Below are 17,186 nucleotides of genomic sequence, written 5' to 3'. Positions count from 1 at the left end.
GTTAGATCCTTTATCTACCTATATGACCTAAAATCACAATGCTGAGTTTCCCTACTGGAACAAAGCAACACTTTTGAAAAAAGTGTTTGACTGTAATCTTGCCAATCTTGTCATTGTCTGTTACTAATGTCTACGTCTAAATCTAAGTCTAGAAAGTCTAACGACTAAGTTGAACGTGATCCAGTTGATTTACTGTGAGCATTATGATCATCACCACATCCTCATCATCATCATGGTGATGATTATCACTATCATCACAATCGTCACCGCTGCCATCATAATCCCCATCATCAACCTGAGCGCTCCGGTCACCCACCTCTATCTCCTCGTAGCTGCCGGGGAACCTCCTTTCCTCGAAGATGATGACATGGTGTCTGATCCACTGGAGCAGCAGGGTCACCAGCTCATAGTACTCCTGCCAGCGCAGCTCCAGCTCCTGGGGCACCACAACACACACACACACACACACACACCTGGTCAGGTAGCGAACACACACACCACGGCAGACCTGGTCGGTAAGCGAAAGAGACTCGAGGGTGTCTCTCTGCTGTCTGCCAGCCTGCCTTCCATTCTAACTCCCTAACTCACACACCACACTCTGTCAATTAGGGGTCAACAGCGCTGGCCTTGTCTAAACTGACAAGGGATAGAGGGAGAGAGGGAGAGAGAGAGACCGAGGGGGCAGTACACACCCGTAGTGTGTAGGTGTGGTTGTGCTGTGTGTGGTTGTGTTGTGTTATAACTCTAGGCTTGGATCCTGTTCAGCTGAGGTAAACACCACAGGTTGTTCATTTCCTGTGGCCAAATCTAACACCACAGCACCCTTGTTGATGTTCCAAGTACAGGCCACACTGGGAAAAATGCATAGGGCTGGCCAAGTTACAGGCTCTGTCAATTAATATCCAGTACTAGCAGCAAGGAGGCATTAATAAGACAACTCCATCAATTCCAGTCTAGCAAATATCTTCTACTTTATGTTGTTTCTGCTGTATTTTCTGGTCTGTACTATATTCTGTTTCGTATGGTCAGCTCTATCTCTTTTACAGGACACAGCCTTGTGACGGAGATTTTAATCAGTACTAGATATATTTCCGATGTATGTATTAGCTGATAGAGATGTGTTGATTTCGTACTCACATTGGCCATCACTCCACCTTGGACGTCGGGCACGCGTGGCATGGCGTCATACAGCGATGACACGTAGGTGATGATGGACTTCTCATCGGGGTGAGCGACATCCACATCTGGAGAAGGGAACCAGAGAAGAAGATGAGATCCCTCCACCTCTAGATGGAGCAGCCCTCACACCAGCCTCACACTTGGGCCTCTCTGGACTCAATCGCAAACATGGGACATGGCCATCTTCTCTTCAGGAGACATACACTCCCAGGGGGGCCTGAACAGGTAGAGGGTATCCTGGCTCCTAGCTAGGCCAGGGGAGGAACCTCCATAGCCTCAGGTGAGCCTTACCTTCTGGGTCGAGGAGCCGGGTCACCCCCAGGTCCTTCTCGGCCACGTTGAAGGCCTGCTCCAGGTTCTCCACGTTGGTTTGACGGTACACCTTGCTCATGTCGACCAGTCTGGGCCTGGACACACACACACACGCACGTACACACACACACAGCATTAATTACATTGTTGGTACCCAAGAAATACAACTGACAGGTTGACAGAGACTGGAGGACACAATATCTGGGGGACAAGACATTAATTTATTCTGCCATTCGATCACTTCCTCTTTCTTTTGAGATATAGAGTAGCCAGACAGGTCAACAGATCCCGGTCGTGGCTGAAGCACTGTATATCATGTCTTTAGAGGGTGTGTCAGAAGCCTGGGAGCTGGATAAGAAGCACAGGGAGTTCATGACTGGAGGAGAACCGCCACCTGTCTGTCTTTCTGTCATAAATCTGAGGGGAACATCTGCCTGCTGCCTATCCTCTGGGGGGGGGGGCTGCCGATGGCTGGAATGTGATGCACTGCAGGGCTCCAAAGACACACGCCTCCTTTGCTAGCACCTGCTCCGGGACACAGGGCCTTGAGACTCCGACACGATGCAAAAGATGGTGAGATACTTGAGTCCAATTTATTGAGTCGTGGAGTTTCTGCAGAACCACCAGATACGTATGTTTGGCCATGATCACAGGAGAAGAGACTGACTGTAGTTGTATCTTGGACACGGCAACAAGACTGCCACCACTATCGTCTAAACACTGTAACCGACCGTATGATAATCCTCAACTCTCAAAACAGTGGAGTTCCAATGACAAGCTTAGAGAGGAGTCTATAGATAAGACAGGTTACGACAGCAAACCAATAGAGTAGAGAGAGAGAGAGAAACTGTGAGAGCTTGTTCAAACAAGTAAAAAACTAACTGACACAACATAGACAGAGTGCATGAAAGCTAACCAACACAGTTTAAATGAGTACAGAGACACTATGAGAGCAGACTCCTACAGCTGTTTGACGTGAAGGGTGGAACGGACAGCGTAGTGGTCTCCAGGGCTGGCGGGGGACTCCGCCTCCTGGTAGCGCCTCTCCCTCAGGGAGAGCTGCCTAGCTGGCCTGCTGGGGCTCGGAGCCTGGCGTCCCCCTCCCTGGAAGCTGTGAGAGCTCCAGCCCTGGCCCAGCTCCTGGTCCCCTGAGTGGGACTCGCTGCTGGAAAGGGTCCCCGGACTCTGGGAGCCCCTGCCTGAATCCCAGGAGGAGCCCTCCGAGGGGATGTCCTCGCACAGCATGACCACGCGGTCCTCGACGTCACTGATCGACCCGGTCACGCTGCCGACTAAGCTGCCGCTGCGCTTCCTGTGTTTGAAACGCTTCTTCAGGTTCTGGATCATGATGCCTTGTGGGAGTTGGAGTTCCTCGAGCACAAATGTGGAAATGAATTGGGTCCTCCAACAGTAGGTGGGAATGATACTTGTTCACCTGACTAATCTGCCTCAGGTTCTCTTGCAGCAGTCATTACAGCAAACTCTATTGTCGATGGTTTGTAGTCAGTTTGGTTCCAGGCTAAACATCCTGCTAAACATCCATCGAAATCCCTTATGTGTTCAGTCAAACCTTCTCCTCAGATCGTCACGTTTGAAATGCAGAGTCTCCGAGTCAGTTGGCTGCTCTCCCTCGCCCTCCTTGAGAACAGAAGCCTCCTAGTGGCAGACCAAGGCCACTGCGGTCGTCTCCCGTCAGCTCACCTCAAAAGCCACAGAACCTCAAAACCCTTCATGACACCAGCTCGGCCCAGGCAGACCTGTAACCTCCACGGGCTCCTTCAGGGAGTTTCCATGGTTCCGCAGAGCGACAGCTCGCAAACACGTGAAGATCACAGAGGCGAAGCGAGAAGCCTCAGCGAGGCATGGACGAAGGTGTGTTAGCAGTGACTGGGGTAGAGCTGGAGTTAAGGCAGAACTGTCCAAAACCACACCCACCGCACCTTTATGTAAAACAGCCATGAAATACCCTGCCCAAGGTCCCGCTGGCACACCTGTCACTCTGTCTCGCTCTCCCCTCTCTCTCTCTCTCTCTCTCTCTCTCTCTCTCTCTCTCTCTCTCTCTCTCTCTCTCTCTCTCTCTCTCTCTCAGGGCGTTGCAGGTACATGCTCAGGTTGAATATAACCAGTCCCTGCAGGCATCTCTTTCTTCCTCTTCATAATAACAGTAACAGGGACCACACCTCCATGGCAAAGTATGTATCTCTCCCGCGATAGTCTACTTTTCTTTCACCGTCTCTCTCTCTCTCTCTCTTTTCTCTTTTAGTTTCTAGCACTCCTACGTTGTAATGCTTTTACAACCAGGTCCTCGAGATTAAGCGCGACCAAAGCGTCCCACAAACAGCTGCAGTCACCACACTGCGCAGGAACCCGCCCTACATTCATTTCCGTCCTATTCGTGCGGACGAAAACAGGACCGACTCAGCGAGTCCCGACGAGCTCAGCTCAACAAGCCCATTTGTCATCTGGAAGTTTGCCCTGATCTGCTGAGCAACACACAGACCCCGAGGACAGCGATGTGTGGGAACAAGCCCAGGCAGCGCTGTGTCTCCCTCTGAGACTGAGGATAGACATTAGCGCTCATCAAGTGCACCCACAACCAGGCATTACACATGTAGCATCAATATGAAACTGATGTCACTGTAACTGTACCCAAGTCCGGATTTCAAGACAGGACACGTCGAACAGATGATTATGGCGTATGTTTTGTATAACTGTTAACTTTGTGTAACTGTTATATTGGCACGGTTGTGTCAGATACAATGCAGGATGTACACGGTGTGTGGTATGAGTGCATAAAGTATCTGCTTCATAACCTGTAAATAGAACACTGTGTTCACAGTGTAAATTGTCACGTTGGAGGTGTCACTAAGTTCTACTTACCGGTGTTTGTGGATGACGGCATTGAACAGTTTGCCGTCCCTCCAGGAAGTGGTGAAGTTGTCGCAGCGTATCCCCTGGTAACCCTCGGTCATCCTCTGCGACCACAACAGCAGCTTCTCCTTGGCCGTCATGTCTTCCGACTGGCCGTTGACCTGGATGTCCGAGATCTGGGGTGGGGTCAGAGGTCAAGGGTTAGACCAGGGAATACGCCCATAAATCTCACTGGGGAGATTTATGGGGGATGATGACAGGATGAGGATGTAGAGTGAATGGTTTTAGACTATTAGGATACATGTGTGGGTGAATGACACAAATGAATGCAGAGAGTAGGGGAGACCGGGTATAGTAATAACATAACACTTATGTCAAATCTTTAGTCCATTTCTCAGAGATGATATAGTTGCACTGTATTCAAATTGTAAGACAAACAAACTCCATGTCCTTAACAGCTTGGTGTGGTTGTTAGAAGTTAATCAAACAACAAGTGCATCGTGTTGTATGTTCCAACCATACTCGGTTTCCCCTACACAGTCAGAATGTGACCTAAGTAAAATATCTGGTGAAAGGATGAGAGTATAATTAGGGCAAATCAGTGAGATTTACAGGAATCAATATAGTCAGTGTGTGTGTGTGTGTGTGTGTGTTTGCCACACCCTGCACTGTGAGAACATAAAGGCTAAATGACTCATCGGCCACCACCCTCCTTTTTACCTTATTTTGTGAAATAAGAGATGCACTCCTTTCCCCCTCTCTCTCTCTCTCTCTCTCTCTCTCTCTCTCTCTCTCTCTCTCTTTCTCTGTCTATCGCTCTCTCTCTCTCTCTCCCTCTTTCTCTGTCTATCTCTCTCTCTCTATCTTAATCTTCACAGAAACATAATGGCCATTTATAGGAGCAGCAGCCTCAAGTGGCTGAGAGGTGCTGGGTGTTGTGAGTCGCCATAAAAAGCTCCTTTATGAGGCAACCCCTAAGTGGAGCAGAGACCACAGCCCTAACCATAGCCCTCTCTGAGGTAAGATGGCTCTCTTCAAATTGTCCACTTTTTTGGGACATTGGTCTCACTAAAGCACTAAGCTAAACAAAGCACACCCAGTCTATTTGCCAGTAGTAAGGGGTCATGTACCTGGCAGCTTGGCTGGGCTGAGATACTTTGGAATGGGTGAGATGAGGGATATAGCCTTAGTGCACATTTAGCCTTGTAACTGTATATTGGACTACCAGATGTGCACTAAGAAATACAACTAATAGCTCACTATCTTTTACTACCCAAAGGTCAATTGTGGCAGTCAGACTGGAATGGATTTCAAATCTGAGGAACATCTCATATCATGGGTTTGAAGGTTATTGATCATAGCGGATTGAGATCATTGAGATCGGTTGAGATCCCAGTAGATGCGAGTTGATTGGCTGAGATCCGGGAAGAGGTGGCGGCATAGTAAAATGGAATGCAACACTGACAGAACAGGACACCTGGAAGTGAAGAATGATGGTCCATATCAGCCCCAGGGTCAGCTTGGGGTTTCCATCAGCGATGTCATCATTCCGGATGTTCACCAGCTTGACCTGTGATTGGACGAGACAAAGAAAACCCTCAGTTTTCCCTCATATCGCAGACCCTCAGATCTTATCAGTTGTCTAATTTGAACAGAAGTTTTAACCCAAGATGAAATGTTCAGCATTTTACCAATAAAATAATTCAACTGACGATCAATACAGCAGCTAAATATTGTCTTAATGTAGCATGATTAAGAACCTCATTTGAAACAGCAACTCATCCAATAGAGAACGTTTTGTGTCTGCCCCCTACCTGCCGATGCCTGAGGAAGTCCAGGGCTATCTGTACATTCTGCAGCTTGTGAAAGCGCATACGTCCTTTCTCTCTGGGCTGCAGGGACGGAGGGAGGGAGGGGTTAGAAAGAAAACAAAGAACGCGGAGAGAACATCTCATATCGCTCCTCCTGATGGTCCAGGGCTGGAGATGAATGAAGGGATTCCGCGGGACAGTTAGACCCCCCATAGCAAGCACAGCTGACTATGTTCCACCATTAACACTATCCAACCCAACAGTCAGGGAGATATCAGGAGAAATCCTGAGAAACTCAAGGACCATTACACCATCGATATTATCCATAGAATGAGATATGGGGGATAATGACTGATGATTTGGGACGATCAAAACCAAGCCATAAAATTGAGTTAAATGCCTGGATAATCGCTATATAAGCTACATGCAGAGCTTCTATAGTCATGAGAGCAAAAAAAAAAAAGGGCTGTTAAGAAACAAACCCTTCAACCTGCATCAGCAGCTAGCTACTAGGTAGCTAGTAGGAGCTACAGAGTGGATTCAACTTGATTGGTTCTGGCTTGAAGCAGATTGATGCAGGACCGCAGATGCATTTGGTGGGCCAGTGACATGATTAGCTATTAGGTAGCTACAGTAAGGCAAGCACTAATTGCATTGGCTTACGTAATGGGAAGATATCCTTGAACTCAAAATGAAATTAACTTGAAACTAAGATCTCAGACAACAGATAGCCAAGACATGGTCATAAAATAAACATTTGCAGATTATGCAACTCATAGTTAGTTACTTCCAAAGGTTAAGCTACTTGGTTATGTCACATCAACAGAACAGCTGTGTACAAGTCACATATTTCACAAAGAAGCCAGCAGCTCCTACTGCAGGTCTATCTGGTCACATGTTACTGCACCTAAGAGGCTGGGCACGCTTGTCAAAGACGACACAACAGATGACAGGAAATCCAAAAGAAAACAAGGAAAAACAATCCTAAAGCCGCAAACCAGGAAGTGACATCATGCAGAGCCGAGCCAATGGGAGAGAATGGGGTTGGGAGGTGACCCATGCCACATGAAATAGATGAAGCCCGGAAGTTAAAACGACCCACTCACCAAGCGCAAATTCCTGGCCACGTCTCGCTCCCTCGGCTAGCCCACGCAAGAGCAGTGCAAAGAGGGGATTCAGGGGCCAGAGGATAAAGGTCAGCATACAGGAGAGAGGGAGAAGGAAGGGGTTGGAGAGGAGAGGAGAAGAGAAGAGAAGAGAAGAGAGGAGAGGAGAGGAGAGAAGAGAAGAGAAGAGAAGAGAAGAGAAGAGAGGAGAGGAGAAGAGTAGAGAAGAGAAGAGAGGAGAGGAGAGGAGAGGAGAGGAGAGGAGAGGAGAGGAGAGGAAAAGAATATAAAGGAAAGGAAAGGAAAGGAAAGAAGATGGTGACACGAAGCATGGTGGCAGAGGGGAAAAGAGAGGTCAGGGGAAGAAAAGGACCAGGATTGAAACACACCATTCAGAGCGAGAGACAGACAGAAGACAGAGAAGGACAGAGAAGGCAGAGGAGGGCAGGGAAGCCATTGTGGGTTAATGTGTTAGAGCCATGGAGGCATCAGAGAGATAGGCTGAGGCTAAGCTGAGAGAGGCTGAAGAGTGATGAGCCAGCAAAGAGCAAAGCTGCAACGGTTGAAATTCCAGGGTGGTTGTTTTCGTATAAGTATTGATAATCCTTGTTTTTAAACAGAGTAGAGGGTCATTTGTAATGTGTCCAACTGATAAGGTTGCCAATAGAGTGTACTTCTTAGTGTGGTCAGCCGGTAGGGTGGTCAATATAGTGTGGTCAGTTTAGTATGGTCAAATTAGTGTGGTCAGCTGATATACAGGGGCAGCCTAGACAGACCTGCATAAACTAGGCGTGATATAGTTGATTGGTAGTCTTGAAATGTTTGGTATAGTAAAAAGGCATGTATGGATTGACTTGAAACTTGAAGGCATGTATGGATTGACATTTTGGCATAAGATAATATAGCTACAGGGAAGACATTCCAATGTGAATTTGATTCAGGACTATTTGTGTGTGTGTGTGGCCGGGAGTGTGTGTATTAAGCATTGGGGTGGGGTTCGGGGAGGGAGCTGGACTGGTAGGTTGATAGTGCAGCAGAGGCAGAGCTCAATCCATTCGCCAATCAAAGGCCGGGGTCAGAGTCAAGGGGAAGGAGGTCATAGGTCACTCACCAGTGTCTCCCCAGAGAGGACCTCCAGCAGGGAGATCAGGTTGTGTCCATCTCTCAGGTCCTCATATAGGTCGGTCACATGGCGCTGGGACTGAGGACAGACAAGGGGAAAATGGATTATTAGAATAGTTCATTTTGACTTATCACTACGATATCACAGAAATAACTGTCACTCCCCAACGCTTCTCTCTATCTCCCTCGCTCCCTCCCTGCCTCACACCTGCCAATCTGTCTCCTTCCCTCTCTCTCTATCCCCCTCTCTCCGTCTAATTCCCTCCCCTACCCAGAACGTTCTCCATGAGTACATTAGTGGATCCAGGGCATGTATGCATGTCCTCCTGCAGCCAGAACGCCTGCTCCTCACCTGTCCTTTCTGAGACACCTGATGTCATAACAGCCCTGGCAGCTGCCAGCCTCAGCTCACACGCTGGTTAGGACCGGTAGATTCAACATTACCCCTCTCCCTATGAATGTTTCTTCTTTCTCTCTCTCTCTCTCTCTCTCTCTCTCTCTCTCTCTCTCTCTCTCTCTCTCTCTCTCTCTCTCTCTCTCTCTCTCTCTCTCTCTCTCTCTCTCTCTCTCTCTCTCTCTCTCTCTCTCTCTCTCTCTCTCTCTCTCTCTCTCTCTCTCTCTCTCTCTCTCTCTCTCTCTCTCTCTCTCTCTCTCTCTCTCTCTCTCTCTCTCTCTCTCTCTCTGTCTCTCTCTCTCGCTCTCATTCATCTTCAGCTCATTTCAAGTGCTTTATTGACATGTTAAGAAATAGTGCCAATGAAAACATTCAGTTCAAGCAGGTAAACATGCAGTTTCACCCCCCCCCCTCTCTCTCTCTCTCGTTTTCTCCCTGTCTCACACTCTCTGTCTCCCCGCCAACCCCATAATCCTAACTCTGCTTCTCTCTGTCACACAGAAACACACACATGCACAAACACATGCACTGGCAATTGCAAAAACTCCAGTCAAGTAAAATCCCTATAAACAGAGCACATGTCAGCACAGTGACGTTTAAAGTGACACACCAGGGTGAGGCGGTTTCCATGGCCTGCTACATCACTTTAAATAAGAATTTGCGGTGTCAGCAACACAAAACACAGGATGAGGGCGATGGGGAATGATGGAGGTATGAAGGGATGGAAACAGCAACAGTTGATGGAGGAAAGAGAGAGCTTAGCTTTGTGTGTGTGTGTGTGCATATGTGTGTGTGTGTGTGTGTGTGTGTGTGTGTGGGGGGGGGGGTGCTGGGGAGTGGACTCCATGCATATGAGACTTAGAGCTCTGAAGAATGCTCCTTCTCGTGGGCAGTACCTACCGGTGCTTTCCAATGCTGGGCGTAGGAGAGCAAGGGAGGAGATGGAGAGAATAACAGAGAGAGAGCGAGAGAGAGAGAGAGAGAGATATGAAGGAGAAAACACAGATGAAATGACCACGGGGCATGATGATTAGGTTAGAGAAGAAAGGGAAATGAACACAAGAGAATTACAAGACTGGAAGATGAATGAGTCATTAGTGGAGGTCTCAAAGGTGTATGGTTTAGTCAGTGATGTGTGTTTATTTTTACAGTGCAGATGGAAGGGTTGAGCCATGTAAACAGGAGGCCCTTCTCCTTCTGGTGTATGACTGCATATTTCCCCTACAAGTTGCAACACTATCTGGTTGATTCTAGCACCCACCCTGAGCTCAACTCTGCCAACTGTCAGCCTAAACAGGAGCCTGTTGCAGTGAGGATCATGGCCACTAGGAGTCCCTGTTCCTCCACATGCAGGTCCATTCCTTGGGTGTGGCCTGGTAGAGGCTCTTTAAAGCTCTCTTTCTGTTTCAACACATATTGAGGAGCCGTCTGTCAACAAGACTCCATAGCTGCCTGCTCTGTATAAAGCCTAGTCATGGACACATTGTTACTGCTGACAGAGATTGTTAAGCGATTGATGATATCCTCAGAGTCAAGTAGGCCCCCTGATGTTTATGAAGTGTGTATGCGTGTGTGTGTGTGTGCTTGTGTGTGAGCGCCGTTCCTCAAGGTTAAAACCGTTAGACCAGTCAACACACTGCCTGACTGACATTTCCTTGTCACTCTAACCCTAACCTGCACTTTATCCAAATAAACACACACATACCGTATATGCACATCATAAACACGTGCTTACACATGTGTGTGTATGTGTGTTACAAACACATGCACTTTAGGCTATACATTGCTTTTCAGCAAGTTACAGTTCTGGGAATGTGTATACCCCATTGATGGATAATGGACTCTCCAGTCAGTTTACTGTTACAGAATAGTCATAACTTAGTCGAAATAGAAGGTGCCTCTTACCTCCACATCTACCCCCTGACTACCTGACCAGAGAAGATTTATGGTGAGCTGGGAAAACCTCTGGAGATAAGGGCTTCTACATAACCACACCCTGACATAACTCATATGACTGAACTCATAGGCCATGTTAATAATATGATATCTCAGTGGGAGATGCCTAAACAGAGGCTGCCTCACAGAGATGGCTCAGCACATGTGCTACTGTTGGCCCCCACCACCAGGCCCAGTGCCCAGCCAGCAGAACCAGCCTCAGAGGGAACCTAAGCACATCCAGATGTCTGTGACTCACTCTCACACGTTAGCAGAAAACTCTCGGAGAAAAGAGAGCTTGTTTTCTATCAGGACCAGAGCATGTTAGCAAGGCACATCATGGAAATGAAAACAATCGTTTTTTCTTTGTGGTCCTTCGTTTTTTTTTCCCCCATGTGAAAGGAATGGGTTTCCTTCTGCTGGGAGAGACTGGGTCTGCCGGAGGCCTCGGACCTGTTCAGGCTGGGGTACGAGGGGCTGTTAGCAGGGGCAGTTTGTCAGAGGCAGTGTGACAGCAGCCAGGGTATTTATACATGTACATGAGGGTGTGGCAGTCTGTCAAGGAGGTCATTTCTCATTTTTAATGAGAAACTCCCGAGTGGCCATGTTTGATTTTCTACCTCCACCCTACTCCCACCCTACTCCCACTAGCACGTCAAACCTCCCGTCCAGCCTTCATGCTCCACCTCTCCACCCCTCTTTTTGGTGCCCCAGGCCGATGAAATGAAGGCTTTGCAGCCACATGTTTGGGATGGAAGGGGTGAGGTAAGTGAGAGGAGAGGAGTGAGTTAAGTCCCTCAGACAAGCCAAAGTGGATGGCCTGGACTGCTACCTGCATGTCCTGGTCTACAGAAATAACCCTGACTTTCATCTAGAATCAGGAGAGAAAAAAAACTGCTCGCCAGCAACGTCACACAACAGGCCACACATGAGAGTTTCAGTAATTACAGCCAGAGTGGATCTCAGGAGCCTGAAACTTTGGCCAAAGTCTAAATTGTAACCAAAAAAAAACACAGCCAAGCCTGCTGTGGTTGCGGGCCAGTAGGAACGATGATTCACTATAGAAACATCTCAAATCTGCCAGCACGTACCAGTTTATGGGGTCTGGTCCTTTGACAGCTTCTGTGGTAGTATAACAAGAAACCAGAAAACCACTATTCCATTTCGGTAAATGTACCTGACTGTTATAGATGGCTTTGATTGAAATTATATGAAAATGAGTGTGGGTATTTCTTGGGAAAGTGTGTGTGTTTGTGTGTACAGTTGTCATGTGTGAAAGTACAAAGTTATCAGGGACACACTGACAGAGACCTTACCTTTATCAAGTGTTTGTTCACCCATTTGGTGAAGGTCTTCTTCTGGACTCTATCCCGTTCATCTGGAAGACACAACACAGACACGAGCACGTCAGACAGGGAGAGGAGATGAACGAGGAGGGCAGGATGGAAGAGGAGAGGATGATAATGGGATGAGGAAGGGCAGAGAGGACCGATAAATACCCAGTCTAAATGTAAACCAGTGCCTCTTGTTTGACCACGTAACGGAAACAATAAAGCAATCAAAGCTTGTCTTTGTTTTGGTTGTCTGTAACTAAGACAATGTTTGAAGATGAAAAACACTTCTTATGGTCAGTGTGTAAGTCATTTGTATGTGTGTGTGCGTGTGTGTGCGTGCGCGTGCGTGCACGTGTGTGTGTGGGTGTATGTTCTGTCTGGAGAAGGAGTGAGTCAGGCGACAGTCATGCATACAGTAATACACTCATTCAGTAGCCTCCTAGTTTCTGGAAGGACACACTGCGCTGGCATCACAGTCTTCTTATGCTGCCGATACGCAGCCGTGAGACACACTATGAAAACATGTCATTAAGTCAATTATTCAAACCGCCACAAAGTCATTAACAAAACATTAGCCCGACCGCACCTGAAACATGATCAAGCTTGTTACGAAAATAAATAAATAAATACATGGGAATTAGATATGGTTCCCTTGCTGAAGGATGCAGAACATCTCGGCCTTGTGTTGTTCTGAGACCGTCCCTCACAGCTAACACACCTGGAGACACCTGTGGGCGTACTGGAGCACAGTCATAAACCCCAGCCCCCAGACAGTACCTCATACGGGTGTCTAGTCTCTGCAGGCCCCGCGTCTGACACAGCTGCTGCTTTATCACAGGTTGCCGCAATGATTGAAGTGAACTCTGAAGTCGTCATTGGTTACGTGCTTGTAACAGCAACACTCAACATCACCATTGTGAACGCACAACTATTACTCACTGAGGATGATAACCATATCAAGTCTCACCCTACAACAAAGAGAAGAGTATGAGATCGTTCACAATCCCATTCAAATGCCATCCCTAGGAGACTATTCACCCTTCATTAAGATAGTGACTCATTCACTAGCGTGCCAAGGATGAGCCAGCCTGATCTCTATAACGCTTCTTATCACAGTAACAAGCCCATTTGACGGTGATCAGGTCTCCATGGGGCACGCCCAGCCATTAGAGCTGAAGTACGGAGCTGCTGAATCACATGTCCTACGGCTATGCTAACGCTAACGTTACCAAACCCTCATGCTAGGCTAACAACGCTGACACTTAACAAATACATGGCCTGAGGCTACGCTTTGTTTTCCCAGGTGGGTGTTGTCAACGGCGGCCCGGACTGCGTCAGAGGGCGGCGTTGCCGCGGAAACGGGAAGGTTTGTTTTGGGGACTGTTCAAACTTTGACCCCCTGGTTGGGCTGTGAACTGAAGCCGACCTGCGACGCTGACTGCCGTCCTCCCCTCTCCACTTCACTTCACTTCCTCTCCTGAGAGTGAAGGGTCACACCCAGGGCAGAGCTGCTGATAAACCGACCGTTAAACACAAATTGCCTTAACCCTAACCCTGACCCAAACGGCGGCCCCAATTAAGTTTCCACCGATGTAACCCTCTTAAAAGTTGGCCCCCGGTCACTCAACACGAGAGACCTGATAACACCTGAGACTCAAACTCAAACTGCTGCAATCAGAGAGCTTTCGGAGAAAGAATACGGGGTGTGAACACAGAGAATCATGAAACGCTGTGTAATTAGGCTACAGTGGAGACCACAGTATCAGGTTTTCCAAGTTCGCAACACAAACTGGTTTGGATGGGGAGATCCGCCTCTCTGGTGTGCGGCTCGAACTAGCATGCACGGCAGGAGTTCTGTTGCATACATCAACAAAGATGTCATACTGAGTTGTACCTGAACAATACAAAAACAAACACAGGATTGCAATGGGCGGAGAAAGTTCCGACTTCTCCGCCCCGCAGCTAGTTAGGTCCTTGATGGGCCATAGAGCCTGTCAACGCAGGACAAAGAACATTTTGCCGGACATCTAAAGCTTGGACGCTGAGTCACCTCTCTGTAAATACCTCCTTTGCTTTTCATCTCTCTCCCTCTTTTATATGAATGAATGGACCGAACCTGGGTGTGAAGAATGATTTGACACACAGCAGATATTTAAATAGCGTACCTGATGTTACCCTAAAACACGTCGTTTAATGAAGTGTTGATAGATAAACATAAGGGTATAAGACCCTAAGGTAGTGAATCAGGTCTTCCTAACCAATCGGATCAGAGAGCGCCGCCTGGGAGAGGTGGAACATTCTCTTGTGGGCACCAAGAGCTCTTCCTGGATCACTTTCACCTCTTTGCGTTCAACCTTGGACAAATAGAGGTTCAATGGCAAATGCTATGTGCTCTTGAAACGACCACACGGAGAGCAACACGACCTTGGTGGCAGAGACACGTGTCCTCGTTCAGATACACCCGGATAAAGACACATGGACGCTGCCTGTCAGTCTTTTTCCAGAGTTAGACAGTTCCAGGGACATGAAAGGCCTCTTACAGCCCAACCCACCACCAGGCCACAACCCTGAACCTCAGAAGGGGCTTAGAACAGCCCCGGCAAAGAACCTGAAACTCATCCAAACCTGAAATTACAGCACATCCCAAAAACCTCTCTCTCAGGGAGAACAACTCCCTCTCACACAAACAGCAAACAGAAAACACGACCTCACAAGCTTGACAATCAACAAACTAAATAAGAAGCATCACTTGTAAACCCTGAATGCGGAGATGCCCTGGAGGTGGAAAGCCTCGGTCCAGCTCCTTTGAAATGTGGTGGGCTGTCATACAAGTACCTTTCCTGCCATCCGTGGCCTTGAGCACGCCCTGGTAGTAGCCATCATCTGAGGAGACCCTGTCTCTGCTCGCATTGCCTGACGAACCGTTCCTGTACCTCTCCATGTTGCCTGGCTGAGTGGCCTTTCAATGAAGTATAGTCTTCTATGGTTGTTTAATCCAATGAGTGCTCCCAGTCTCCAGACTCAGTCTACAGTAGCAGTAGTACTGTAATCTCTCTCTGTCTCTCTTTTGTCTGGGTCTTCCTAGGTCCCTTCTCTAGACAGTCCTCTAGTCCTCCAGTTTTCTCCAGTCAGAGCATGCAGTCCTGTGGCTGGGATCCAGTCAGCACTTTAGAGCTATGATCTCTCTCTCTCTCTCTCTCTCTCTCTCTCTCTCTCTCTCTCTCTCTCTCTCTCTCTCTCTCTCTCTCTCTCTCTCTCTCTCTCTCTCTCTCTGTCTCTCCTTCGCCGTGGTTTGCTGTGCCCTTCTTTTCTTCTCTCTTTCCCTTCCCTCCTTTCTTCTTGTGGTGCCTGCGGGTGAGAGTCTGGACCTGTCCTGGTGTGTGTGTGTGTGTCTGTGTCTGTGTGTCTGCCCGTATGTGTGTTGTCTGTCTGTGTGTTAGGAGGACATTGTGGAACTGGCTAGACCACGCCCCTTCCTCTGCCCTGTCATATCAGTGTGGCAAGGAGCACAGGAAGGGGGTGGAGACAGGAGGAGTCATCAGGGGGAAGGTGTGGTGACCACTGTCACCCCCGTGACGTTCAGACCACACCTGCACGCACGCTCACTTTCTCCCTCACGCACACACACACACACACACACCCATGGTTAATTATTACTCACGCCTGACAATCCCCAGGCAAAAGGTGTCAGGAGAAGAAGGAGTACGAGACAAGACAGGCTGTCGTTTCACCCCGGGTGGTGAGGTGAGTAACTTTGAAAAGGTACTTTGTCTAATCTCTTGCAGAACCCACCTACCACAGGCCATCAACAGCAGTCCAATTCTACAAACAGACATACAGTCCAACATTCTCTCCAGAATTCTCTCATCTAAGGTCCAGAGACATCATGCTATCTAACGATTCCATCACTTCATCCCTCCAAAACACAGATACCTCCTGAATCAGGGATTAGAAGTCAGAGACAGGGAGATGTTATCTAGAAAGCCTCACATGGTACATGGCACAGTAGGTAAATTGCTCCATATCCCCCAGCCCTGTGGTTCTGGTAATATCTGAACTAGAACACATCTCTCCTCCCTGCCCATTCCCTGGCACAGAGAACATTAGCGCTTTAGGCTGTTGCACTGAACACCAGGTTTACACACTACCTGTAGGAACATGAAACACTGGTGTGTGTGTGTGGGTGTGTGTGTGTGTAAGTGTGCTTGGTGTGTGATTACATTATCGCCAGCCATGTTTGCTAATGTGCAGACACGCCTTAAATAATAACTTTGTCGTTCTATACAATGTTGAGGCAGGCAGAGGTATGAAGGAGGGGCAGGGGTAGACCAGGTTGACTTCAGTCAGGTACAACATTATCCAACCTGGATTAGAAACGCATCCGTATCTTAACTCCTCAGTGGTCCCGTCCAGCATTGAGAAGGATCTGTTTAGGTTGTGCGTGATGGGAAGGGACTGTAATAGCGAATGCGTTTAGCGCAGCATCAGTTACTACGCAAGGAAAACTGAAATAAACCAGAATTGAACATAGTTGAATTGAACTGAAAGGAATTGAGTGTAATAGAAATGCTGTACACAGAGAGGAGTGAGAAATTAAAGAGAGAGAGAGATAGAGAAAGAAAGAAAGAAAGAAAGAAAGAAAGAAAGAAAGAAAGAAAGAAAGAAAGAAAGAAAGAAAGGGTGTGTGAGAGAGGGCTATCATTAAGGTCAGAACATACTCATTACTGCACTCCCTTCTGTAGGGCTTCTGGGTATGGTTTCTGAAGGCCTAGCCCTAACTCTAGCCCTAACTCTAGCTATAACTTTAGCCCTAACTCTAGCCCTCACTATCCCTCACTCTTTCCCTAACGCTTTCACTAACTCTAGCCCAAACTCTAGTCCTACCTCTAGTCCTAACTCTAGCATTAGCTTTGCCCCTTAGTCTAGCCCTAAGCCTTCCAGCGCTGAATGAGAGACTTTATTTTCCTATGAAGGCTCGGCTGGAGCTTTTCTGGTGCCTTGAAGGCGTGGGTGTGACTTGACTGACAGATCATTATGGAACTTGTGGAGGGGGGGGGGGTGGGGGGGGGGGGGGGGGTCTGCTTCAGGGTTGGGAGAGAGACACTAGTTCAAAAATGGTATC

The 17,186-nt window shown here is 48.0% G+C and overlaps 1 protein-coding gene across 5 annotated transcripts in view; it reads right to left on the bottom strand.

The window, feature by feature from the left end:
• LOC136944028 (plectin-like) overlaps positions 1-17,186 on the bottom strand; it is a 100,792-nt gene that overhangs the window by 26,375 nt on the left and 57,231 nt on the right. For 3 of the 5 annotated variants that reach the window (XM_067237577.1, XM_067237574.1, XM_067237576.1), the window contains exons 2-9: positions 12,047-12,108; positions 8,391-8,480; positions 6,177-6,254; positions 5,840-5,932; positions 4,372-4,538; positions 1,471-1,586; positions 1,138-1,244; positions 317-436 (exon numbers count right to left, since the gene is read on the bottom strand). In XM_067237577.1, coding sequence (XP_067093678.1) covers positions 317-436; positions 1,138-1,244; positions 1,471-1,586; positions 4,372-4,538; positions 5,840-5,932; positions 6,177-6,236 — 663 coding nt within the window. In that variant the 5' untranslated portion in view covers positions 6,237-6,254; positions 8,391-8,480; positions 12,047-12,108. Of the gene's footprint in view, positions 1-316; positions 437-1,137; positions 1,245-1,470; positions 1,587-4,371; positions 4,539-5,839; positions 5,933-6,176; positions 6,255-8,390; positions 8,481-9,695; positions 9,711-12,046; positions 12,109-14,899; positions 15,400-17,186 lie in introns of those variants that run through there. The other 2 variants (XM_067237573.1, XM_067237575.1) reach the window with 2 other exon arrangements.

The sequence above is a fragment of the Osmerus mordax genome, chromosome 6 (assembly GCF_038355195.1).
Source record: "Osmerus mordax isolate fOsmMor3 chromosome 6, fOsmMor3.pri, whole genome shotgun sequence".
Classification (NCBI taxonomy): domain Eukaryota; kingdom Metazoa; phylum Chordata; class Actinopteri; order Osmeriformes; family Osmeridae; genus Osmerus; species Osmerus mordax.
Note: the sequence above shows the minus strand (reverse complement) of the source record. Positions and strands in the feature narration are given on the sequence as shown.